This window comes from Syngnathus floridae, chromosome 2 (genome assembly GCF_059516105.1).
Source record: "Syngnathus floridae isolate MCC-2025c chromosome 2, RoL_Sflo_1.0, whole genome shotgun sequence".
Lineage (NCBI taxonomy): Eukaryota > Metazoa > Chordata > Actinopteri > Syngnathiformes > Syngnathidae > Syngnathus > Syngnathus floridae.
Window position 1 is genome coordinate 25,605,796 of NC_142414.1, and position 24,808 is coordinate 25,630,603.

Below are 24,808 nucleotides of genomic sequence, written 5' to 3' on the forward strand. Positions count from 1 at the left end.
GCGCAAAATCCAACGAGCATCTTATTATTTTAATTGGGAAATGACATCAGAATATTTCAAAAGTCAACAGGAATGCTGCCAAAATTTCAAACCAGAAACAATCAAATGCGCACCAAAAATACTCAATTGAGAAGATAATCGGACGGAATTGATATCAACTTTACAGTCTTTAGTAAAGGCGTCAGAGTTGAGCTGTTCCCTGAGATGGAGTGACAGAAGTTCCAGAGTTCATTGAAACCACCAATTTTCAAAATCACCATCTCTGGAAAGTCGAAATTAATCACGCCCTTGGTTCTCCTGATGTTCTTCGACCCAGCCGAGGTCATGTTGTGCCCCCGGCCGGTCCCAGTTGTCCACGCCGTGTTTCCTCTGATGTCGTTTGTAGTTGTCCAAATGTCCCGTGGTGTAGTCGCACTCGCCGCAGGCGTACGGCTTCTCGCCGGTGTGTCGCAACATGTGTCTCTTCAAGTTCATGCTCTGGTTGCACGAGTAGCCGCAAATGTCACAGTGGAAGGGCTTGGCGCCCGAGTGGATTCGCTCGTGGCGCCGCAGGTTGGCTAGGTTGCCGCAGGCGTAGCTGCACGACGGGCATTGGTAGGGCTTCTCGCCCGTGTGCACCCGTAGGTGGCGCTTGAGGTTGTCCAAGTGGGAGGAGGTGTAGGAGCATTGCGGACAGCGGTGAGGTTTCTCCGCGGCGTGGATGTGGGCGTGGCGGGCAAGGTGGTGGGGGTAGTGCGATAGAAAGGGACACAAAGGGCAGCGGTAGGGTTGGTTGCCACCCTGGTGCGACTCCAGAGGCCCGAACTGACTTCTTGAACAATCAACGCCATCTTTGATCAGCGGGTCCAACGAGCAACGATGACACACCTAAAAACAAAACAAGGGTTGAAACTATTGATTTTTTTTCATGTTGACTTCTTGATGATTTCACTGGTCAACACATTTTTCAATTTATTTTTAAATCCCAGATTGTAAGTAAACTTCACTCAATGGATTTTTTTGTGCTGATTCCAAATCTGCCCAGTTTTTTCTCAAGCATATAATAATAATAATAATAATAATGATAATAATAATAATAATAATAATAAAAATAATAATAAGAAGAAGAAGAAGAAGAAAAAGAAGAAGAAAAAGAAGAAGAAGAAGAAGAAGAAAAAGAAGAAGGAATACAGTGATATTGTATATTTACTTATTTATCATATATATTTACTTATATTTTGTGATTAAGGCTCAGGTTCAACAACAGGTGAATCATTTTTCTGACACATCATAACTATAAATTACAAGTCATGGTCGAATTTGAATTGTGGAAGCTTTTCATCAGTCAAACTAAAATCTTAAAAACCTGATGCGTCAGAAAAAGAATATTTTAAAATCAACACCGTAATCATTTCAGACACAAAGACCCAGCTCTGATTTAAATGTGGTGTGTTTTTATCAAGATTTGTTTCTAAATGTGTATTTGAAATAAATATAATAATAATAATAATAATGATAATAATAATGATAATAATAATAATGATAATAATAATAATAATATATCATATTTATAAGGTGCCTTTCAAGGCACTCAAGGTCGCCATACACACATATAATAGCAAGCTTAATTAAAAGAAAAAGAAAAGAGAACACACTTGCGTATCGCTGTCCTCCACGTCGATGGCGTCCAGCGTGAGGCCGCACCGCCGGCAGCACAACGGAAACAGCAGGACAGGCAACGAGCCGGCGGGCGAGCTCAGCCTATCCTGCGCCTGCAGGTAAGCCGACTCCTGAGAAACTTGCCGCATCCGGTTGGAGGCGGCTAGAACAAAGACGAGAAGGAATTGTCGGGTGTGTGTCCAATTCTGACACCGGTGACCGTTTTCTACCTTTATCGCTTTTCCCGTTGACTTTTCTCCCACCGGCTCTCGTGGTCTCCTTGCCCCTCCTCGGCCGCCGATCCATCTCGTGCATGCGTTGGTGCCGGCGCAGGTTGCCGAGGGAACTGCAGGCGTGACTGCACTGATGGCAGCGGTACGGCTTTTCTCCCGTGTGTGTGCGTGCGTGGCGCTTCAGGTTGACCAGCTGCGTGGAAGCGTAGGGGCAAACGGGGCAGCGGTACGGTTTCTCTCCGGCGTGGATGTGCATGTGGCGTTTCAGGTGATTGGAGTAACGGGACGTGAAGGTGCACAGTGAGCAGGAGTAGACTTTAGGAGGAAGCTCGCCAGTCGTGCCCATTTTACTTCGTTTCTTCCCGTCCGACGTACCGACGAAGGATCTGTCGGCCATCTTGGCGTCCGCCGCCTGCCTGGATTTGATGGAGGCCGCACCTTGGAAATCGCTTTCGCAGGTGAGACAGTAGAGGTCCGACTTAAGATCACAGTCCAGTCCTGCAGGGTGGTGAATCATTTTAAAGAAAACATGTCAGTGAATATTTTTTTTTTTGCAAGGGAGGAAGTGACGTTACCATGATCAAACGCTGCCCCCAGTGGTGTGTCACAAAGAAGTTGACCACAACCTTTACATGAGAGGAACTGCGGGAACGCTGTTTCTGTGAGTCCTGAAACATCTTCCTCCACACAGAGAGAAAATAAAGTCACATCTCACACTTGAACATCCGGGTTTTAACAATCCGTGTGACTGACCGGAATCGGCATCCAAAGCCAAAATTTCAGACTTGCCAAAGCCCAAGTCTCCACTCAGCCGAAGTAGACAACCTGTGTTGCCTGCCACGTCGCCATCTTCCAACTCCACTTGGAACAAAACATATGAGTATCAAAACAAGGTATCGATACTCGCGACGGCGGCCGATACTCCTGTGGCTATTTTACGATCAGTAACTAGAAATTTGAAATTAGAGCAATAGAAAATTGCCAAAATTTGGATATATGTGTCTGTGTTTAAAATGTCAGTTATTTGGGGGAAATTTTATGTATCAAAAGGACTAGAAGTATCGTTACTTAGTATCGGTGATTACTCAATCATTGAATACTCGTCCTGCCATTGGTCTGGAAAAAAAATATCGAACATCCCTATTCAAGACTCATGTTTATACAGGTATGTGTTTGTACAGCTTGGCGAGGAGGTGATGGCAGATTGTGTCTCACTCAAGCTTAAATCCCGGAAATGTATTTGTTGTGCGAGTGAAAGCTCAAGTGCATTTTTTGATTGTGATGCTGTCAAATTATGAATCGTAGCAAAACTGGTAGTTGATCTAGTCTGGTTCAGCCATGACTCATGGTTAGCTTCTTGACCTGCTTAATGAATACAAAGAAAAAGTTCTGTTGCCATCTGGTGATATCTTCATAAAACTGACTTGCCTTATCAGTATAATTTTATGAAACAGGAAGTATAAGATAATGCAACGGAGAAAAACCAGTGATGATGTGATAAGTGAAGAAGAGGACAAGTCAAAGGAGGAAACACTTTAGCTTTTTCAGTTTAGAGAAACATTTAGCCAAAGTTTCTTCTGCTAAAATAGTCCAAATATTACATATGGCATGCAAGCAAAAAGAGCCAAAGTCAAATAGGAAGTGATGAAGAAAACAAAAGGGGGGGTTAAGGTACGGAAGTGGAAACAGGAAGAAGTGTGAAGGACAGACAACGTTCAGGTCAGGATGCGATAAGACACAAAGAGGAGGAAGAGCAAGTTAAATCAACAAATAAGTTGGACCAGTCCGACCAGTTCCTGTTCCCTAAACAATACAATTTACAATAAAATTTAAAAAAATTAAATAAAGAGACAAGGAGCCCTAAATCTTATTTTTTTTCGTGATTGACACGCACAAAAAAAAAACTTTGCGACAACTCACATTTAACGGGCTGCGGATTGGATTGTTTCCTCCGCGGCATTTTTGCCTCCTCGCCGCGGGGATCCTTTGCGGCAAATTCGGCTTGACAGGTAAATTACTCCGGCCAGGGCTTCGGCTCCGTCGGGTCGGACGGTCAATTCTCCTGCCTGGCTGCCCGCGAAGTGTGCGCCACCATCGTCATCATTGTCGTCACCTCCTTCCTTTTCCTCCAAAGGAGCGACGAATAAATCATTGTCAGCAAGAACCTAACTATGCAAAAATATGTCACGAGCGTAACTTCTTCTTGTCACTCATCAACACAAGGTGCCAAATAAATATATCACTGAGCGCACTCGGGCTTTTTCTCTTAATACTTTCTCCAACATAAACTGCGCCATCTTGCCAAACACACACCATAAGTTCCATAAATTATCAACACTAAATGAAAAGTGACGTTTGTAGGAGAAAACAAACCTGGAACAATGTTGCAGGAAGAAAACACGTTTGCTGCTCCTCAAGCGCGCACACGCCGCGCAGTTGACTACCCGGTGACGTCAGAGAAAAGTGGCGAAGTGGATTGTGGGTCTTGTAGTCTGTGCGTCCTCAAACAGTGGTACGGGATTGAATCGTGACGACGATTGTTATTAAAAACACATTTCTTTCTTAAATGGACGGGAAAGGTCACCAATTTCACCCCCCCCCCCAATAAATAAAAATAAAGATAAAATATTGCCTTTGTCCTTTTAATAAGGAATCAACTAGCTTTCTCGATGTATTGTGGTGGTGGTGTCCCTGCCTTGGCCACTAAGGGGCAGTATAATAATGCAAACAAACGTAAAAGAACATTGGAAAGTGAATAGGCCTCTTTTCCATGATCGTTTTCCATCTTTATCTTTCTTTCCTTCATGGTTTCCTTTAACATCATCTCCAACTGGCTTTGGTTAACTCTTCCGTGATCATTCTTCTCCTCACCCTTTTAACTTCCATATTTTCCTCGCTGTCACTTTTATGATGATTGTTAGTCAATGTGTTTTCTCACACACTCTCCATCCTCTTCACCTCCGCCATTGCTCTTATTTCTGGCCACGTGTTCAGCCTCATGCGTCATATATTTACAAACGTTTTGTAAGACTTTAATCTCTCAAACGTGATCTTGCTGCACTGACGCCAGCATTTAAGTCTCGAAGCAGAATTTGAGCTTTAAACCTCACATGCGACAACATTATGCCACCAATTATCCCACTGGCAAGAAACCTGATTGTTTACAAATAACGCTGAGAGAAACTCGGACGGAATGTAGTATTGGAAAGTAACGGACGCCATCACAATATAGATTTTTACACCAATGTTCCACTAGGGGGTGCTACATATGAGGTGATTATGCACTGCAGTGGCGTCTTTAACAGTAATGAATTAATTAAGCCATAAAAAAAAAAAAATGAATGAAAAATGAATTACCTGACGTGTTTCGGCGTGTACTTCCGCCATGTCAGGTAATTCAACCTAAATAATTTGTCTGTGATTAAAAAAAAACAGTAAAATAAAAACCTGTTTTATTTTGCAGCCAATCACGTTACACCAAATCCTGCCTCGAATTCAAGTGGGATCTAAATAGTCATTCTTCGCAGAGGATAAAGAATGCAATGAATAACTGAGTGCTGTTATCTGTCTCTATATGTTGCTGCACCATTTGTATTCAAATTCTTGTTTGTTAAAGGGTGAGAATTTGGTGGTTGGGGAGGGGGACACCAAGGAAAGGTGTCCCTGAACCTTTTTGCGCTTTCCTGGATGGGTGACCTATCTGAAAATGATCCACTAGTTATTTTTCCCCTCATTTATTAATGACAAAGCAGTCATTTTTATTTGATCATAAAAAGTATGAATGGTGCATTCAAAGACTAAATTGCGTGCCTTTGTCTTTCCGCATTGATGTCCGTTCATCTATTTTTTTTCCAGTCTCATTTGTTTCCTGTTCAATTTCTCTACGATTTCCATTTTGCTTCCTGCTGCGCCCTCCAAGCGGCGAGCACTTCGTCATCGGGTTCCTCGGCGGCCGCTCGGGCTCTGATCCTCTGCCTGGTTCGGGCGATGAAGGCTTCGGCGTCTTCGTCATCATCGTCCCCATCGGCGTCCCGCCTGCGTCCGCCTGCTTCGTCGCTTTGTGAATGATTTGTGAATTTCCTCGTCTCATCATCCTCGCCGTACGACCGAGTGGCTCGACCGTGGCCGTTATTGATGGAGGCGGCGCCGTTCGTTTTCACGTCATCGTCCTCACCGGCGCACGAGAAGTCAAACTGGGAGGCGGAGCCGTCCAAGTCGTCGTAGGGATCTTCGGCGGCGGCAACGGCAGATCTTCTGGGTGGAGGCCTGACGCTTTTCAGCCAGTCGTCAACGCTGGTGTTCTTATCAACCTCCAGAGCGGGATTAAGATTTAAGCATCCAGAGAGGCCAAACGTCTTTAAAGGTTTCGTTTTCTTTTTCTTTGCCTCTTCGAGGAATTCCTCCTCCTTCCTTTTCTCCTCCTCTTCTTCATCTTCATCCGCCTTTGGTTTCTTTTTCTTGAACATAGTGCTGCGCTTATTGTCCTCGAGGATTTTCTTCTTCTCGTAGGTCGCCATCTTGCCTCTCATTTCGGATTTGATCTCCTTGTCCATGGCGTCCAGTTTGCCCAGGTTGACCTGGTCTTGGAAGAGGCTGAATAGGGGGACGCTGGTGGTGGTGATTTTGGTTTTCCGAGCATCCGGCAACGCGGAACTTCGCCCGCTGACTCCGCTCGAGCCGCCCGTCGAGAAGACGGACGCTGGCCGCCCGCGACCTTGCGAGATGTTACTGGAGTAGGAGCGCCCGCTCAACACGGACGCTTTATCTTCATCTCCAGCACGGCCCGAAATGGCGCTGGGCGGGGCGCCGAAGCTCACCTCCGACCCGGCCAGCGACGGAGGCGGCAGGCTCATCTCGCTCTGCTTCTGTTTGATCGTTTCCGTCACCACATTGGCGATCCAGTTCTGGATGCTGGCCAGGTTGACCATCGGTTCTCCCGATGGACCCTGGACCGTCGGAACCGGGAGGATGGGGGGAGGCTGAAGACCTGAGTGTGAAGATCTTGCACCGCAGGCTTGCGACGCCGACGTGAGGACAGACGACTGTCCGCTGATCATGGACATGTTGTCGTCATTGACAACGCTGGGCGTTCCGCTGACGCCGGCTCCGGCCCAGAAGGCGGAAAGCGGTATCGTCCCGCCGCTAACGCAGCTCTCGTTCTCCCAGCCGCACACGGACTGACTTTCCTCTAAGGTCTTTTTGGAACGCTCCAAGATCTCCTCTCGCCTTTGGCGCCGTTTAATAGTCGCAGAATCCTCACCCCGACTTATTTCCAGAATCTCATCCACGTTCTCCTCGCCAAGTCGCCTCTGCTGCCTCCGTTTCCAAGCTTGATAGGCCGTCAGGTTGACATCTTGGAAGGACGGCGGCGTCGCCTCGGCGCCGTCGCTTTTCTCCTGATCGCCAACAGAACTATTTTCTCCATCCCCTCGTTCTTTCTTGTTCCACCCGAAGTGAATCCGCTTAACCCGCCAGCGCTCCAAGGCCGTCATCTTCTCCTTGTTCTTCTGGCAGTAGTTGTACATGGACGACGAGTCCGACATGATGCTCTCCACCTCCTCATCGACCTTTTTCTTTCTTTCTCGTTCCCGTGCCGCGTCGCTTTCCTCGCCTTCGGCGCGATCCGTTTTCCGATAGCGAGCGGCGGCTTCTTCCTCGATCTCCCGCAGCCGCTGCTTCCAGAGGTCGGCGTAAGTGGTGCAGCTGGAGGTGGAAGCGGCGTCCGTAGGAGGTCGTCTGACGCGACGCTTCAAACGTTCCTTCAGGGCGCGCACGTCCTCGCTGGTGACGCTCTCCACGTCGGCGCACGCCCCAGCCTCCACCACATCCTCCTCGTCGCTGTTCAGCTGTGCCTCCAACCAATCATCGCTTTGATACATCTCATTTCTACGCTGCCACTCGTGGATCATCTGATCCAGACCGTCCTCATCCTCATCACTGTTTCCCAACCGCTCGGACAAGACGGATGTGTCTGGAACATCACATGACGGTTGGACCTCAGGTCTGCTCCGGAGATGCTCAGCCAATGCGGAGGAGGCCACGCTGCTCATCACACTGGTCCCATCTTCTTCCTCCTCCATCATGATGGAGCGCGCTTTCACCTCCACCATACTTTGGTCTTCCTCCCGATCCGTCTCGTCGTCTTCACTGGCCTCGCCGAAAATCCGAGCGCGGGTGCGCGCGTCGATGACGGAACACTGGCTGAGCGTGTCGTCGTCATCGCGTTCCTCCAGAAGGTTCTCGTTGAGCTCTCGTAGTTGTTTGAGGAAACCCTCGTTGGGGTTGATGGGCCGTTTTTTCCTCATGGTTGTCAGAGCTTCCATGATGGTCATGTGCTGGAAGATCATGAGGTAGGACGCCACCAGGACAGCTGAGCGGCTGACGCCCATCATGGAGATCACAGCAACTTTCCCTGCAAGCATAAGGGGGCGATAGTGAGCATTCCACGAGACTCAACTACCATCAATTTGGACCTGTCTGGCAATGATTGAGTTAAAATAACTGATTTTTACATATTTATAGCCACCTCAAATTAAGATGATGTGGAAAAATCCCCGAACTCTGCGAGCACTTTGTTTTCAGCTGATGAACTCGTCACGATTTAACGCTTACATAAACTGCAGTCAAAGATAACGACTGTTTATGACTAGAACAGATTTCATTCCTGGAAAACTCAAGTTCATTTCTTCTGCGTGATTGCAGGCTCACCTTTGTGGGTCAACAAAGCTTCATCCAAGAACTCAGCGGTGGGCCGGAAGTGTGGCGAGATATCAGCGTCAGGGAAGTCATCCACCTCGATGCCCATGTACTGCACCCCCATCCCGGCGTAGAAGGTCTCCCCCGTGTAGACGCCGGTTCCGTGCGCGGCGTTAAGGATGTGCGTGATTCCCATTCGCTTCAGCCGGCCCTTGTTGACGGCGATAGATCTGAAAAACACGCAAAATATTACCAAACAGTCCATAATTTATTTCGCAATCCTCCTCGCTAACATCTACCACTAACTTCTCAGCGATAAAAATATTCGGAAACACTTCATCCACAGGCTGGCTGGGGTGCTCCAAGCGATCTTGAACCATGGCCCTCTGGATATCCAGCACGCAAGGAGTGTTGTAGGGACTACGATCATCAATCATATCCCGTACTCGATTGTAGAGATCCTCCACCATCAGATGCTCGGCTCTTTCGAGCATGGAGTCCGGGACGGATTCAGCGCGGACACCTCGAGGCGGCAATTCTGCGGAGGACCAAAAAATTCGCTTTGACTGAATTCCATTTGAGACGTCAATTAGATTCCACAAGCTTTATTTTTTTTTCCCCAAACGATGAATTTCCAGAAGATAGACAAGCTCATCCGCATGCAGTGTTTGACATCTCATTCAAGTCATCCCCTCAACTCATTAGTAGCTGAAGAAATCCAGACAGTCACCTACTTAAACTTAATTGGCTCATTGAACACAAATCACATTCCTCTTCAGATTTACTGGGCTTATGGCATCTTGATATGAAATCCATGTTTTATCTGATGGCCTTTCAATTATCTTCTCACTGCATGTGCTAGGCGCCGGCATCCCGCCGGCAGCCGGTCACAGCAGGAGCTCCAGTCGCTTATAAATCAACGAACACGGAAAGATTTCTGGATTCTTTCAACTTCAGATCAGAGAGACGAAAATCTTTGATTTGTTCAGGCGGTGACATTTGGTGGATATGTCGGGGACCTCTACGGATGAAATAAGCACTCACCCTCATTGATGATCTTCTTGGCGGCGATGGCGGACGACAAGTGGATCGGCTCCATGAAGATACTGGCGGCATCCGAGCCGGTTATGGCGGAGAACCTGGACTCTGACATCATGGAGAGGCTGAGAAGCACACAGATCGAATCATCTTGCGTTCAATCGGCTCAAAGCGATTCAAGATATTACCTGGGCGACGAGCATCGTAGGTAACGAGACTGGACCCCGTGGATGCTACTCTCCTCGTCGTCGCCGTTCGGCACCGTCTGATTCTCCTCCTCGTTGGCGGACGCCATGTCAGGATTGTTGATGGCCTCCTGTTCAGGAGAACCTGAACCACCCACAAGGTGGAAACGATAAAAAATCTTTTTTCATGATTCCCAAACACTGATTTAAAATAAATCAAACTAATAATCCAACCTGAACGTTATGACTAACTTCGATCATATGATAGTTTGTTTTTCGCTCCACGTTTCAACTCGATGATGATATCTACATCGTTCCAGGCCTGGCAGCAGATCTATTTTTAACCGACAGCTGCGTCACAAACTTCGAGAGCAAACTTAAATGACCGAACACGAACGGACACAAAAAGGTGAAACACAAACAAGCGTTTCGATATGTCGTCTTTTTATGTAAACAATAAATTTGTGTTTGTCTTACCTTGGCAGCCGGCGACGGTGTCCATCGGAGGAGGTCTGCTTTGAGGAGCTGGCGGTGGTCCGGCTAAAGTTAGAATGTCCCTCCACCCCCTCGTGACAGCACTATCACTCGACCATTCAGGGGGGGGTCCGGACACCCGACACCCACTCACCAAGAGGATCGTCACCTTCCTCCCTTATTTCCTTTTCTCATCTTTGCTTCCTTTATTCTGCCCTTACTTTTTGAACCAGCCTCTTGAACAAATCCTACATTCTTAGAAGATTTTTTTTTCCTTACTTTGGAGAACAAAAAGCTCATCAAGAGTTCTAGTCTTATCTAACTTCTCAGAGAACAACGTGGCCTTTGTGAGTCAGCTGACAACATTGTCTGCTATTGATAATGTAAATGCCGCACCATGAATTGCTCAAGGCGAATGATGAAAGTTAGCAATTATTTCCGCACGTGTGGATCAATGTGGCACATCTTTATTTGCCCTGCACAAAAAGCCCCTACAGAGGCAAAAGCGGAGTGGCTGAAAACCTGAGGAAGAAAGTCCACATCGAGAAATGTCAACGAGCACAGAAGACAAGAGATGGAACTGTCAGAAGAAGATTAAAGGCAGTAGAAATATATGAGTCGTCTGAAAAATTCCAGGACTGAAAAGCTATGTTTGAAATTCCGAGCCTTCTCTACCACACCTTCTGCTCATTACGGCCATCTTGATCTCCTGTCCAAAAACATGTTTTTAAAACAAAAATAGATTACATGACACATTAAAAACAGTTTGGTCATTCAGCATTTAAGGATCTTAAATAATAGTTGACAATAAAAGCAAGCACATGTGGTCAGAGGGTGTCACGGTAAAATTTGGACTTTCCATCATGGGGGGGGGGGGTTGAAGGAGGCGGGGCTAAGTGGCATTTTCATATCACAAATGAAAATAGCGTGACGCTATCTGCGAGGGGGGGGGGGGTATGGATGCTTCAGGCTCCCAGCATCTTTCCATTTTTTTCAATCCACATGCTTGTGACGCTTCATTTTTTGTCATTGGTTTTCCACCATCATCATGATGGAACGGGCTCCACGCAACTTGCAGGACTCCATCCAAACCCTTTCCACCATTAGCGCTCAAAGTGGATGCTGCCAATTCCTCTTCGAATCTGACAAAGTCAAGTGATTCACAAAAACAAGACAAACATCTTCTGCTTTTCTGCACATCTTGCTCAGCTCTCTTTGGCTACGTCGGCATCTTTCTTTTTAGCCTGATACTCGGCCAGCTTCTCCTCGTCTTGCTCCTTGACGTGGAAATTAGATTTGGGGGGTGGCGGGAGCTCGCAATACGCCAGCGGCGGGCACGGCACCAATTGAAGGCCATCGCTGTGGTTCATGAGCTGCACGCAGCTGTAGAGATCCTGCGGGGGGCAGCTGGTGGAGGGGGCAGCTGGGGGTGGGATGGGCTGCCCCATCATGCTGTAGCTGTCTTCCGGCATGCTAATAATATTGGGCCACGGGAAGTCTTGAGGAGGAGACGTGCAGTACGGGCTTTGCCTGAACGGCATTGGAGGCTGGCTCACGTGTTGATGAAGAGCTGCGGTAGGCGTTAAGTCGTGAGGGGCGCCGAAGGTGTCCGTCACCTGGCTGGGGGACTCGATGGGGATGGTGCAGTCTTTGCTCGAGGTGAGATAGATGCTGTCGGGGCTCACTGGCTCCCACACATCCGTGTCCATGAAGATGGGAGCTAAGTAGCTGTGGAAATTACTCAGATGCCGGTTGATTTCTTCCAAGTTCCCCTTCTGAGGACACAGAGTAAGGGGGAGGGCAAAAAAAAAAAAAAAGTCAGTGAGGAGCAGCGATGGGGAAAAAAACAAGTAGAAATACTAATTGATGAAAGTCAACTGATGTCGTCAATATTTTTTCAGTACTGTAAATAAACAACAAAAAATAAATACAGTAAAGTAAAATAGTAAAGTAAAATAATAGAGTAAATTAAAGTAAAGTAAAGTACAGTAGAATAAAATAAAATAAAATTAAATAGATTAGAATAGAATAGAGTAGAAAATAATAAAATAGAATAGAATAGAATAGAATAGAATCGAATCAAATCAAATCAAATCGAATCGAATAAAATAGAATAAAATAAAATCAATGGGCCCATCTTTTACCGCCAATTAGATTTTCAAGAAACCACAACGTCTGAGGGAAAATAACCAATCAGGTTGCCCTCGTAAGCATGCTCAAAACAGACACATCCCTACAAGGCTGTGTACTGAGCTTGCTCAAAACAGACACATCCCTTGGGCTTCAAGAACTTTGCTGAACCTGTGGCGAAATACCCACCTCAGGGGGGAGGATAAAAAATGCCCATTCCTTGTTTGCTAACAACAGGGTATAAGACTAAACCAGAAATGTGTTCTCTGTGCCTACTGTGATAACTACAAGAGAAAAGATACGGAGAACAGAACATGCGTTACCTTTAAAAGCAGCGGGTCAATCCCGATGATGCGTGGTTTTGGAATTTGTGGCCAGAAGAAGTCTTTGACTCTGAATGGTCACACAGTTGGATGTGAGATTTCAGGGAAGGATACCGAGGAGCATTTCATCGCGCATAAAAAAACAATGGCATTGTGAATTCTCACCTCGAACATTGCGGAATGACGCGCACGGCGATGGCCAGCAGCGCCACCATGCTGATGCTCGTCACCAGAATCAACACCAAAAGTTTGTCTGCTTCAATGAAAGTCAAGAAGACCAAAAGCGAAGACCTTCATTTACATTTTCATTGTCAAATTTGATATTAGTTTATTCTTAACAGTCTCTCGTGTCATTTTGATGTGGATTTATTTTCTGTTTTCTGCTTCCAGAACATGAAATTGAGTTATTTTTTTCCTCATCATATTTCAGACTGCAAGTGTTGCCAAGTCAATCTAATCTGCCCAGGCTCCTTGCCCGTGATGATGTCATCATTTTTCTTTCCCCTGATTATTTGGAATCTGTCTTCGCTTTAATTAAATCCAGCAAAATCACGTTACATCACCTGCACCACAAATTAGACTCGCTTTTAACGAGTCTAAAATCTAGTCTATTTTTCTGTCACCAAATTGTTGCCGCCAAGATCAAACCTTATTTTCTGCTTTTTCTTTGTCCAAAATACTTTTGAGTGACTCCAACCCAAGTTTTCGAAATTGACTTTTTGTGAGTGATGAAAGGAGAGCATTTTATTTTTCATATGGTAATTTGTGTGTTTACATAATTATAAAACACAATAGTCACCGAGATCTGTCATAATATTGGAAATTGGCTGGCACGCAAGAGGTTCCTTGTTTTGAAAAAGGCTGGCTTTGAAAGTACCCGATTAAATTGCCACTGAAGGCCCAGGTAGCAAATGCAATTATGTCCACCCCCTAATTGCCTCACACAAATCATACCTGCTGGCGCCTGGCTCGGAATGCTCATCAGCAACGGCTGGCTCCAATTGCTCCACAGACCGTAGTTGAGCGAGCGGCACCGTACGCGAAGCACGTAGTCGTTAATAGGAAGGCCGAGTAGCTTGACTTGAGGCTCTCGCAGCGACTGCTTGACCTGCAGGCCGTGGAATAAAAACTCCACTGGAATCCCTGAGAGCACTTTGCCGACTCACGTATTTAAAATTTCATTTACCTTCCACTTGCCAGGCTCGCTAACTTGTCTGTACTGCAGTTCGTAGACCAGCGTGATCCAGCCGTATTTGAGGTCAGAGGGCCTCGGGTACGCCCAGGTGAGGAGTACGTCGTGACCCATCTCGTCCCCGCCGGCATCCGTCAGTTGGTAAGTTAGGTTGATCGGCGCTTCGGTCTGAACTGGAAGATGGACGATAAAGAAAAATATTGGATGGCTGCAAGCAATTAATTATAAATGATTATACTATAAACATTTTAAAAAAGAACTGAATATTTTTTTTAATGAGCTGCGATGAACCACTAATAATTGTTTTCCATTTTATAAAATAAATAGTTAAAACCGGTAGCTGCTCCCTCAAAACTAGAAAAATATATATTTTTTTTAAATGTAAATAGGTGAATCCGCAGGTACCAAAACACCTTTTATATTACGCCAACTTATTGAATCACTTCCAGTAACTTTGAAACTCTTCTTTGATTGTGTCTGCATGACTCTATTATACTGCCCCCGGTGGTCAAATCAAACTCTTACATTCTTCACATTCTTATTAATTATGTTGTTATTGTGTTTATAAAATACATTACGATTGGCTGTAGTGCAATTTCTCTTATTAAAAAATAAATTGAATTTTTTTTCCCCAGTGTAAGCTTCTATTCATTTCAATTGTGAGTCTTTTGAGTTGCAGGCATAAACAGATTAGCTTTTTTAATTTAATAAAATTAAATTGAGTTCAGGCTACGACTACAAGTTAAATATATCATTGAATTTTTTTTCAGGTCGACCTTTGTACGTGCGGCTTTTTGGCGACAACAGTGACCTTGACATCAGATTTGACCTTACCGATGTCGGCGACATCAAAGCAATGTTGAGGTGAGGTAAAATTTCGGCGTGCCGTTATGGCCGTGACGTTCATGCAGTAGATGTTCCATATGAACGTGTGGCTGCTGTCAAAAAAGCAGCTGTTGGCACCTCTGCTCTTGTAGTCGGGACACTCGTGTTTGGGCTCATTGCTGAACGGAACAAAAAAAATCATGTCAATTCCTCCACTTCGTTTTGTCATTTCCAAAAATAACAAGCGTGTCCATACTCTTTAGAATAGGTGAGCACGTAGGTCACCTCCTCTCCCTCCGTCAGGTTGCTGAGCGGATGCCACCAGCAGGTGAACACCTCCATGTTGGGCGATCGGCATTTGTAGATGAGAGGCCTGGTTGCCACGGCAACCTCCCCGACTCGCTGGGAGTCTTTCGGTTAGATAAGTAAGCGGGCGTTATGGTCCGTTCGAATGCACATGTTAACATTCTTATTCATTCGGCCGTGTGAGCTGGACTTGATGGAGGTTAGCCATGTCAAAGTTACGTGTCAACAAACACACACCCGCGCCGAAAGTCCGAGCAAGATTGATTGTCATCCGCAGGCGGTGGGAACACGACGGCCGATATGAATTGATAAACGTCAGAGAGTCGAACAAGCGGAAGTGAGACGTTACCTGGCTTTGAGTTAGTCTCGCAAAAACAAGATTGAAAGCTATGAAAATGTCATTCATGTAATAAATAATCAATTAAAATGCATTTATTCGTTAATTCGTTATTAATTTGTCCACTTAATTGATTTGATGATGCAACAACGTGGAGGGACTCACCTGCTGCTTGTCTGTCCAGCTGTTGCATTGTGTTGCAGGCCAGTGAGGCGAAAACCAGGCAAAAAAAAAGCAGCGGCGGCGGCGGCATCCCGCTACTGTGGCGGCAGCGGCGGCGGCGGCACACGCTGTCAACACAAACAACAATGAACTTCTGGCAAATGTGGGGAAAAGTTGGACAACCGCAACGGGAGCATCCCACAGTCATGAGACGTATCACAAGGATGAACACCCCCCTCCCTCCTTCCCCCTCGTTTTCGTGTTACTAATATTAAATGACGAGTAAAGAAAAAAGTTTTCTTGAAAAAGCAACAACAGTAAACGCAGCAGTGCTTGTTGGAAGATTACAACTCTTTTTTTGTTGGAAAGTCTTGTCCTCCAGGAACTATGCTCTCGTTTTCTCAGACTTTTTTTTCTTTCTAATATTCCAGGAAGATGTTCTTGTCTGACGCATTCATCATCTGATTTAATCAAACAGCACCTATGTTCCACGCAGTACAAAAATCTTGTGTTTTAAGCCTAAAAAAATTGGAAAAAAATGTAAATTACTGACATTTATACAATGTTAGCACAACAAAGCAAGCCAGTTGCTTTGATTTATATACTATATATTCAGGAAAGACAATTTTCGCAACAGCTTAAACTTAAAATGTTATCAAAGTTTGTTGCCTTGAAATTTTGAGTTTAAAGAACTTTTTTTTTTACAGTTTAGCTCATTAATGTGATTTAGGGTTAGCTCCTTACTTAAATCAGCAACAGGAGCATCCACAATGGAACTGGGGCAGTCACCAGGTTTCAAATGAATCTTTGAAATTGACCCAGTTGGCCAGCATGGATGCTCTCCAAACCACAAAGGTCACATTGTGGGTCATATCACGTCCATTTTATGCAATCAAAGCCGCCATGGCGCTAGCAAGATGTCAAATAATGTCATTCGCTTCGAAACATGCATAGCCACGAGTCAGATGTCTCAGAAGATTGATCTAATAAAGAGAGAGGGGGCGAGAGAGAGAGCGAGAGAGTATTTTGGAGACTAAAACTGTAATTTGTTGACATTCATGGCAACGATGTTAGCTAGCACAACAAAGCAAGAAAGTTTTTTACTTATATTTGGGGACATTTCAATGGCTAATACAGTAATGCCTCGTTTATTGCGGATAATTGGTTCCAAAAAACACCCGCGATAAGTGAAATCCGCGAAGTACGGTCACCAACAAGTACTGGGCAGGCTAACGAGTTAGCGGGAAGATGCTATTTCGCGAACGTGCTAACACATGAAAACGGACTTCTAAAGGAATGTAAACGAATATTTGGAACTTGTCCTGAAGGTTAGACACGTTTCCTCAATTTAGAAGTTTTATTTTGACTTTTTTTTAATTTGGAAAAAAATTCCGCGATGTAGGGACAGACCGAGCGTGACGTCACGCCAGAAGCGTCACTGCATGTGACGTAATGAAATCGGCGCAGCACATGTGCGTCGTTTTATAAAGCACACAAAATCAAAACACGTGCACTCACTTCATATTTTGCAAATTTCAACAACACTAAAACATTTCTTTTGTTACCAAGCTCCTTTTTCAATTGAATGGAATCATTTTCCTTGACTTTAAATTCCATCGGTCTGATCCATTGTCATTTGCTAAGGCAATTTAATATTTCACAGTCACACGAAGCAGGATTGCGAAATGAGTTTGACACTTCAAATGTGTTTTCAAGTTCATCCTACACGTTGATGTCGGCTGGTGACTCATTAACAACTTCTGCACGTGTACTGTAAGGCAACCTCGGACAGCCCATAAATTAAACAGCAGGGGTCAAAGTACAGACATTTACTCAATACCCCCTTAATCTAACAATTAGTCAGTGTGCCGCTCCACTCGTCAAAGAGCCTTTGTGTCCATAATCACCCAAATGCCAATTTCCATCGTTAATTTGCTGGAACGCAAATGTTCTAGCAATGTGCTTGGAAACGCCTCGAGTGTCGGTGACCTCTCGCGGTTTCCACTCACAACTCATGTCACATGTGTCGCTTTCAGACAACGCTTGTAAAAAAGTGATTAAGTTCAATTAGCAGCGCCCCCTTGAATAAAAGATTCAAACATCCTGCTCGAGACAGGAAATTGCAGATATCGAATCAGATGATGGCCATCGAACGATTTGGCAGAAGATGGACATTCCAATACGGCGTCTTTAATCTTCAGCATATGGACAAACGTGAAATGACGCGAATGCCGTCAGCAGACAAAAGGTTTTCTGTAGCAACAGGCCTAAGGGTCACGAATGGAACCTATAGTTGGATGTCACAAGATGAAATTGTTGAAAGAGTAAAAGCAGGATGATAAATATACAATACAAGCATGTGTGTGTCATGAAATCCAAATCATGTGATGTTTTTTTTTTTCCTTAGAATGAACTGCATGTACCCGGCGGCGGCTCTCGCTTTCATAAGGCTTCAAGACTTGCTTATGTAAGAATGAAGAGAAACGCTTTACTCATTAAACTCCACTTACTGAATGTTTTGCTTTCAGAACCGGCACTGTCCAGTTTGCTTCTCCCCAAGCATCTTGTCTTTAAAACTATCACATGACAAAAAAACACTGAAGCAAAACATCTTCATTTCATTCCACTTAAGTGACAAAAACACTTTTGTCTTCAGGGAACAACTTTCAAGTGTTCTTACATTGGAGCTGAAATGATTCTTGGAGACACGAGGTCTCACTTTGTTGATGTTGGACCTGCGCAGAGCCAATGTTGCTAAATGATCATCATGAGAGACTTGGAGAAATTCTGAAAATCGTTCGACCCCTGTTCTACAGCATATCTCGCTGGGGACGCTGGAAATTACAAAGATGCCATGAAGGCATCAGAAATCTCAGCAGAACCATCCAAAATCTTAACAGGGGTTTCTAATGAGGTTTCCTTGAGTGCTACAGGTTAAGTCATTCTGGACCACTTTGGGGGGGGGGGGGGGGGGGGTCTCAGGAAAGACAACAAGAATCTGAGATGAACATAAAACCCAACGAGAAGACTCACTCAAAGCCCATTGAGGAATTTTTAAAAAAATCAGATAGGAAAAAAAAAAATTGGTAATTGACAGTGATGGCTTTAAATTAACACTGATGACAAGCAAAAAAAAAAAAAAATCCAAGTTACACCACTTTTTCTACAACCATTTGTTATTAGTTCTCTTGTAAATAATGTTTTTTTCGGGGTGACGTCATCTTATAATTAAAAGAGAATGAAGTTAATTGAGTGGACTCACCTTGCCTGTAGAAGTATTTGTTGCCTCTTCGCTGGTTCAAATTCCTCCAGTTGGTTCCTCTGTTGATGGAGCAGCTGCTGCTTGGCTCAACTCAACTCCCGGAGGACGCGTGAGCGCGCCTGACGAGCTGCGCTTGGAGTGCGCGTGCACATGTGGGCGGGTTCAGTGCCCAGCCCCCGGCTCGAACTTTTGGCAATGTGACGTGAAAGTTTTGTTGTTGTTGTTTTTTCCCTCTTCTTCCTTTTTTTCCCCACGATTTTGAACGCTTATTAATCATTTTCTCATTTTTTCTAATAATTTGAATTTCTGTGACGGGTCAAATTTGCGTATCAATTAGCAGTAAAATGGGCCGACCCAGGAACTCGGGTCAAATTGATCAACCTGAAATTAACCCAACATCCTGGGTCGGTTCAATTTTTCACCCAAATTGGACTGTTTTTAATCCAGTATTTTTAAAACTGTAGTACGGTCGTCGTTCTGCTAGAGGGCGCTGTATAAAAGCAGTCTGGTTCCTTATTGCTGCAAATTAAATTGAGTGTTTGTACTCACGTTGCTGATAGCTTGGAGATGAGATAAGTGTTTTCCGACCTTTATTAAGACAGGGTGAAAAAAAGAACTCATCCAAATGTCACAAAAAGTAATAACATCGAAATAATTACCTTGACTAAATTTACTCCTGATTAAACTTCAGTCAACTCTGGGCCTGGAGTGTGTATCTTCTACCATCTAGTGGAGGAGCATTTTATTATTCTGGCTGTCACGATACGTCATAATTATAGAGAGATCAACGTGCGTTTATTTATTTTGTATGAATTTATGATTTGTGAGCAATAATTTCCAGACCAAAAGAAATCATATTGGAGTGAAGAAGAAGTTAATAAGCTTAAACAAGAATGACGCAAATCTCGCTGCCAGCCTCAGGGACAAATTGCCTGCATTAAAAAAAAAAAAAAAGTAATTACGAAACGAGAAATAAGGACGCCATTTACGTATTGATTGGAGCCATCGTGTGAATTGTCTCTTTGCTTGTTTGAAACAGGAAATCTAAAGCAACTTTGTGTTTGCTTGACGTTTTGAAATCGGCCACTTCCTCCACATCTTTAACATCCGATGTCACCTTCCTCCTCAACGGTCACTTAAAAAGATGAGCGCACACCACGTCTGTCAATCTGACGCCAGGTGAAATCAAAGAGTGCTCAAAACGGATTTCTTCTGTCATGGACGGTGGCAATCAACACGACGTGCTTTCATTGCCTTTAGTATAAATAAGCCGCTGGTGAAGAAATCCCCGAACGTGACATCACGTAACTGATGATTTCAGGAGCGCACTTTTCAGATCCACTTCCCTATTTGCGCCAAACAAAAAAGGTTGAACGGTAGAGAGCGTGCACTCATTCGCTCTTCTGCTTTGCACCAGCACCACACTCGCGCCAGCCCGGACTCGGCATGGGGAACTTGGCAGCCAACGAGGGACTCTCCATCTTTGTCATTGTGAGAATTATTTTGCTTTGTTTTAAAGGTCACGACGCCAAGGAGGAGTTTATTCATTTAAATGTATTTATTTATTATTCCATTTATTTATTTATTTATTTTCTTTTTTTTAAATTATTTGATTTTATTTATTCATTCATTCATTATTTCATTTATTTATTTAATTAATTATTGATTTTCAACTTTTTTATATTTTGATTTCACTCATTTAATTAATTAATTTTATTTTTCATTTATTTATTTATTGCTTTCAAGCAGAATCCTGAACACTGTTTTCTTTTTTTTTAATTATTTGATTTTATTTATTCATTCATTCATTATTTCATTTATTTATTTATTTAATTATTGATTTTCAACTTTTTTATTATTTGATTTCACTCATTTAATTAATTAATTTTATTTTTCATTTATTTATTTATTGCTTTCAAGCAGAATCCTGAACACAGTTAAATTTGACAGCCCTTCCGGATAGCATCTATCCGAATCCCAAAGGGGTGTCCATCCCCACCCAGTCCTCCAGGCCATCTGTCCTGCATGTTTTAGACATCTCCATCCTCCAACACACTTGATTCAAATGATCACCTCATCTACAAGCTCAGAGGAAGCCTGGTAACGATGCTGATCATGTGAATCGGGAGGAGGGAGACATCGAAAACATGCGGCCCTGGATGACCCGAGGCTTCAGTTGGAAAGCAAAAAGAAATAAAAATTCAAATTTGATTTAAACTTTGGTTCATTCTAAACACAATCTCATCTCACTTCAATAATTCCGCTGTTTATATTCTCAACGCCGACAATCACAAATGAGCAGCCTAATTCATTAAAAGTGCGGGAATGAAATCTGCGTTATCAGATGAACTCAGTGTACTTGTTGTCTGCTTCAGCTGGTTTGGCTTGCCATTAACGCCTTCCTCTTCGTCCATTTCTACATGGCCTTTCTGGTCGACAAATGGTTCTACACGCGTGTGCTACTCGGGGTGAGTCCGCCGTCAAACGTCTCCCACTGGGACGATCGTCTGATTAATTTAGGGTGTTTGATTTACAGCACGCTTTGTCGTGGGCTCGAGCTCCGGCCGCCTGCCTCAACTTCAACTGCATGCTCATCCTGCTACCCGTCTGCAGGAACCTTCTCTCCTTCATGCGCGGCTCCATCCAGGTAGGAAAAGGTTCCGATTCGATTCGGCTTCCGTGAGTTTGTCGCTAACTAAAACGAGTAATCAGTTCTGCAGCCGCACAGCCGCTCGGCAGCTGGACCGGAACATCACTTTCCACAAGCTGGTGGCGTACATGATCGCTTTCCACACAGGTGGGATCGCTGTCGACACTAAGCGCCACGTCACCTCTGACCTCATCCTGTGGTGATTTTTTTTTTTAGCCGTGCACATCGTGGCGCACTTGTTCAACTTTGAGTATTTCATGGACGCTCAGCTGAACCGCAACAGCAGCCTTCTGCCTTTCGTCCTGTCGGAAATCGGTAACGGAGACAACGCGTCTTTCCTCAATCCCATCAGGTCCAACGAAACGGTGAGTAAAACTTGTCGCACCAAAAAAAGGCAGCAAATACATTTTTTAAAATTTTTTAACAGAATCCAACCATCGTCATGTTCACCACCATCGCCGGCGTGACGGGCGTGGTCATCACGCTGGCCCTCATCCTCATCATCACGTCTTCCATGGAGGTCATCCGTCGGTCCTACTTTGAGCTCTTCTGGTACACCCATCACCTTTTCGTTCTCTTCTTCATAGGACTGGTACTCCACGGCTTTGGGTAAGGAAATCGATGGTTCACCATCTTCTCGGATGTTCCTCAATATCCGTGATTTTCCGCTCAGGAGGATCGTGAGAGGTCAGACGGCTACCAGCCTGAGGACCAACAACCCGCTAGCATGTGCAGACCACTTTGAGGACTGGGGGATGAATGAAACAGACTGCGCCATTCCAGAATTTGCCGGAAACCCGCCAATGGTACGCAACCTCCTGACTTTGATTGGAATTCCGTGCCAGACTATTTCATCTCGCATCTTTCCAGACCTGGAAGTGGATCGTGGGACCAATGATCTTATACGCGTGCGAGAGGCTCGTTCGACTCTATCGATCCCACCAGAAAGTAGTCATCACAAAGGTAAAGTAGAAACGTGACCTTGTGATGTCATCAATCTGACGGGGTGTGTCGACACAGGTGGTGATGCATCCCTCCAAAACTTTGGAGCTTCAGATGAAGAGGAAAGGTTTCCACATGGAGGTGGGCCAGTACGTCTTCATCCAGTGCCCGTCTGTCTCCAGACTGGAATGGCATCCCTTCACCCTGACCTCAGCCCCCGAGGAGGACTACTTCAGCGCCCACATCCGAATTGTCGGAGACTGGACTCAGGCCTTGTACGAAGCCTGCGGAGGAGACAAAACCGAGCCTCAGGAGGCTTGGAAACTGCCAAAGTATGAAAACACTCTGAAATTGTCACTGATTATGTTTGATTGCGGCTAGCGCTACGTAGTTGTTGGGGGAAAGGCGGCTCTGGCTCATCTTCACGCTAGGTGGCCAATTGTGATGCTGTAATTCTTCCCACTTAAAGAGAAGACGGAATAGGATGCGAGAAAGCGTCAATCGGAACAATCGGATCTGAAATGCTCCGCCGCAATCTTGCTGGGAAATATAAAATGTTTCTCAATTTGGACCAGAAAATATCAACCGGTTAGGCATGCGGAGCGAAATGATTCATCCTTAAAAAGTTCCTCCCCAAAAATTGGAGAACATTTTTGCTTTAAATGGGTTCGGCGGGTTCTTCCAGGGTGGCCATCGACGGGCCTTTCGGTACCGCCAGCGAGGACGTGTTTCGGTACGAGGTGGTGGTGCTGGTGGGGGCGGGAATCGGCGTCACGCCTTTTGCGTCCATCCTCAAGTCGGTGTGGTACAAACGGATCCAGAACAAGGATGTCTTCACCAAAAAGGTAAGAGGCTGACAAGAAAAAATGATTTTTCAAGATGGCGTGAGAACTTCAAACATTGCAACCGGAACTCTTCTTTGTGATGATCACCATCATGTTGAACAACATAAGTTCCTCTTGAGAGTCCGAACCAGAATCTTCTCTGTCCCTGTCCAGATCTACTTCTACTGGCTTTGCCCCGAGACGCAGGCCTTTGAGTGGTTCGCCGACTTGCTGCAGTCGCTGGAGAGCCAGATGGCGGCAAAGAGCGTGACGGACTTCCTCAGCTACAACATCTACCTCACCCGCTGGAAGGAAGAAGAGGTGTGGGAACTTTTTCTGACCTTCCAGCATGGTTTTGTACTGGTCTTGCACTTTCTGGTGACACCAGCACAAAAAGACCATTTTTTCCAGGAGGATGTCTTGATTTATTTATAGGCGGCCCATTTCTGGGTACACCACGAGGCGGAGAATGACCCCATCACAGGGCTTAAGCAGAAAACTCTTTACGGAAAACCCAACTGGGACACAGAGTTCACTGGAATTGCATCTAAGCATCCTGGGTGAGATCACGTCCGTCTTTGTTCATTGATCCAGATTCCAAAAAATATCAGTTTTGGAATAAGCGTGTTGAATTTACGCTTCCACAGAACCAAAGTCGGAGTGTTCCTGTGCGGGCCACCACAGTTGGGCAAGTCGCTGGAGAAACAGTGTTTGTCACACTCGGAAGCTGACGTCAAGTTTATCTTTAACAAAGAAAACTTTTAATGGAGTTGAGAATTTGTCCGAGGTTAGTCTAAAAATTATTGGCCGGAATTATCTTGAGGAATTCAGAATTAAGAGCAACTCAGATAATCTGCATAATCAAATCTGTAGTGTTTCAATATTATTTTACTCGCGCTCTTCAAAAATAAAAGCCCAGAAGCTTTGTTGATGAAGATTTTGAGGAAGCTCTGACATCTACCTCCCACCAGATGTTTTGCAAATATGCCGCTGTTGCACAAAAAGCAAAGAAATAGACCTGCCGGTACTTTCCACGTTGACATTGTTCTGCTTTAGCAATGCTTCAATCGTTGGTTTCACAACCACTTCTGTTTTTCTTCATTCAATCGTTATTTTGATTTCACCGATGTGACACGATTTTCACGTACAAACAAGAAAACTTTCACTTCTTCCTTCAGAGTCAGATGCAGAAGTTCACCAGAGTGATGTAATAAATAAATATACGGAGTAATAAAAATTAATTGCCTTCAGCAACAGCTTGGCAACATTTTCAGATTATAAAAATAATTTTGGGGTATGGCTATAAACTTGGCAAATTTACTCACCATTAAGTCTATACAAATTGATTTTTTTTCTCAGTAATGCAAAATACTATATGAATAAAACGCTAAAGTTGCCAAAAATCTAAATATGAGTCACTTATGATCAAGCAGGTAAGATTTCAGTTAAATAAACATTTTGAGTTTTATCTTTTCTGTGGAAGAGTTTGCAGTTTTTCATCCTGTCTGTTTAAATCACTATCATCAATCCCCAAAAGAAGGTTTCAAACTTAACTACAAATACAAATGAAAAAATTTAAAAAACCACCAAA

General features: G+C 44.5%; 4 protein-coding genes across 12 annotated transcripts; 1 reads left to right on the forward strand and 3 right to left on the reverse strand.

Moving 5' to 3' along the window:
• Positions 1–8: 8 nt before the first annotated feature.
• Positions 9–4,402, reverse strand: LOC148402802 (zinc finger protein 513-like). 4 transcript variants are annotated; one of them, XM_088360025.1, is made up of 7 exons: positions 4,245–4,402; positions 3,792–3,997; positions 2,625–2,732; positions 2,447–2,548; positions 1,869–2,369; positions 1,635–1,801; positions 9–867 (listed from the first exon to the last, which is right to left on the reverse strand). In XM_088360025.1, exons 2-7 carry the CDS (start codon positions 3,829–3,831, stop codon positions 277–279), a joined length of 1,509 nt encoding a protein of 502 aa, XP_088216151.1. In that variant the 5' UTR covers positions 3,832–3,997; positions 4,245–4,402; the 3' UTR covers positions 9–276. The 4 variants fall into 4 exon arrangements, with proteins under 4 accessions (XP_088216151.1, XP_088216176.1, XP_088216160.1 ...); XM_088360050.1 differs by having other exon boundaries at positions 3,792–3,991; positions 4,245–4,397; XM_088360034.1 differs by having other exon boundaries at positions 3,792–4,036; positions 4,245–4,360.
• Positions 4,403–5,361: 959 nt separating this feature from the next.
• On the reverse strand, positions 5,362–10,578 carry styxl2 (serine/threonine/tyrosine interacting like 2). Its single transcript, XM_088365193.1, has 6 exons — positions 10,268–10,578; positions 9,794–9,935; positions 9,612–9,730; positions 8,874–9,105; positions 8,580–8,797; positions 5,362–8,283 (listed from the first exon to the last, which is right to left on the reverse strand). The coding sequence occupies exons 1-6, from the start codon at positions 10,290–10,292 to the stop codon at positions 5,753–5,755; spliced, it is 3,267 nt and encodes a 1,088-aa protein (XP_088221319.1). The 5' UTR covers positions 10,293–10,578; the 3' UTR covers positions 5,362–5,752.
• A 137-nt stretch (positions 10,579–10,715) lies between these two features.
• On the reverse strand, positions 10,716–20,028 carry crfa4 (cytokine receptor family, class I receptor 4). Of its 6 annotated transcripts, XM_088365257.1 has the most exons (12): positions 19,461–20,028; positions 18,802–19,389; positions 18,220–18,274; positions 18,050–18,115; positions 15,543–15,667; positions 14,991–15,144; positions 14,744–14,913; positions 13,904–14,082; positions 13,672–13,825; positions 12,883–12,973; positions 12,718–12,787; positions 10,716–12,039 (listed from the first exon to the last, which is right to left on the reverse strand). In XM_088365257.1, exons 5-12 carry the CDS (start codon positions 15,628–15,630, stop codon positions 11,470–11,472), a joined length of 1,476 nt encoding a protein of 491 aa, XP_088221383.1. In that variant the 5' UTR covers positions 15,631–15,667; positions 18,050–18,115; positions 18,220–18,274; positions 18,802–19,389; positions 19,461–20,028; the 3' UTR covers positions 10,716–11,469. The 6 variants fall into 6 exon arrangements, with proteins under 6 accessions (XP_088221383.1, XP_088221375.1, XP_088221358.1 ...); XM_088365249.1 differs by lacking the exons at positions 18,050–18,115; positions 18,220–18,274 and having other exon boundaries at positions 19,461–19,527; positions 19,791–20,027; XM_088365232.1 differs by lacking the exons at positions 18,050–18,115; positions 18,220–18,274 and having other exon boundaries at positions 19,461–20,027.
• cybb (cytochrome b-245, beta polypeptide (chronic granulomatous disease)) lies at positions 19,985–24,699 on the forward strand. Its single transcript, XM_088365208.1, has 13 exons — positions 19,985–20,292; positions 21,177–21,269; positions 21,338–21,448; positions 21,514–21,598; positions 21,668–21,816; positions 21,879–22,060; positions 22,125–22,257; positions 22,322–22,414; positions 22,472–22,725; positions 23,079–23,238; positions 23,392–23,538; positions 23,653–23,777; positions 23,865–24,699. The coding sequence occupies exons 1-13, from the start codon at positions 20,248–20,250 to the stop codon at positions 23,980–23,982; spliced, it is 1,695 nt and encodes a 564-aa protein (XP_088221334.1). The 5' UTR covers positions 19,985–20,247; the 3' UTR covers positions 23,983–24,699.
• Positions 24,700–24,808: the final 109 nt, after the last annotated feature.

Bases quoted from the DNA above. Each gene is read 5' to 3' on its own strand.
- LOC148402802 (XM_088360025.1), bottom strand. From the start codon at position 3,831: ATGCCGCGGAGGAAACAATCCAATCCGCAGCCCGTTAAAT. The intron at 1,802-1,868 runs GTAGAAAACGGT...TCTTTGTTCTAG, and splicing joins CAACGGGAAAAGCGATAAAG to CCGCCTCCAACCGGATGCGG. The intron at 868-1,634 runs GTGTGTTCTCTT...TTTTGTTTTTAG, and splicing joins TGGAGGACAGCGATACGCAA to GTGTGTCATCGTTGCTCGTT.
- styxl2 (XM_088365193.1), bottom strand. From the start codon at position 10,292: ATGGACACCGTCGCCGGCTGCCAAG. The intron at 9,936-10,267 runs GTAAGACAAACA...TGGGTGGTTCAG, and splicing joins CACCGTCGCCGGCTGCCAAG to GTTCTCCTGAACAGGAGGCC. The intron at 8,284-8,579 runs GTGAGCCTGCAA...TTATGCTTGCAG, and splicing joins AGCTTTGTTGACCCACAAAG to GGAAAGTTGCTGTGATCTCC.
- crfa4 (XM_088365222.1), bottom strand. From the start codon at position 15,747: ATGACTGTGGGATGCTCCCGTTGCGGTTGTCCAACTTTTCCCCACATT. The intron at 14,914-14,990 runs GTATGGACACGC...TGTTCCGTTCAG, and splicing joins GTGCTCACCTATTCTAAAGA to CAATGAGCCCAAACACGAGT. The intron at 14,083-14,743 runs GTAAGGTCAAAT...TCCATCTTCCAG, and splicing joins CTTTGATGTCGCCGACATCG to TTCAGACCGAAGCGCCGATC.
- cybb (XM_088365208.1), top strand. From the start codon at position 20,248: ATGGGGAACTTGGCAGCCAACGAGGGACTCTCCATCTTTGTCATT. The intron at 21,270-21,337 runs GTGAGTCCGCCG...TTTGATTTACAG, and splicing joins ACACGCGTGTGCTACTCGGG to CACGCTTTGTCGTGGGCTCG. The intron at 21,817-21,878 runs GTGAGTAAAACT...ATTTTTTAACAG, and splicing joins CCATCAGGTCCAACGAAACG to AATCCAACCATCGTCATGTT.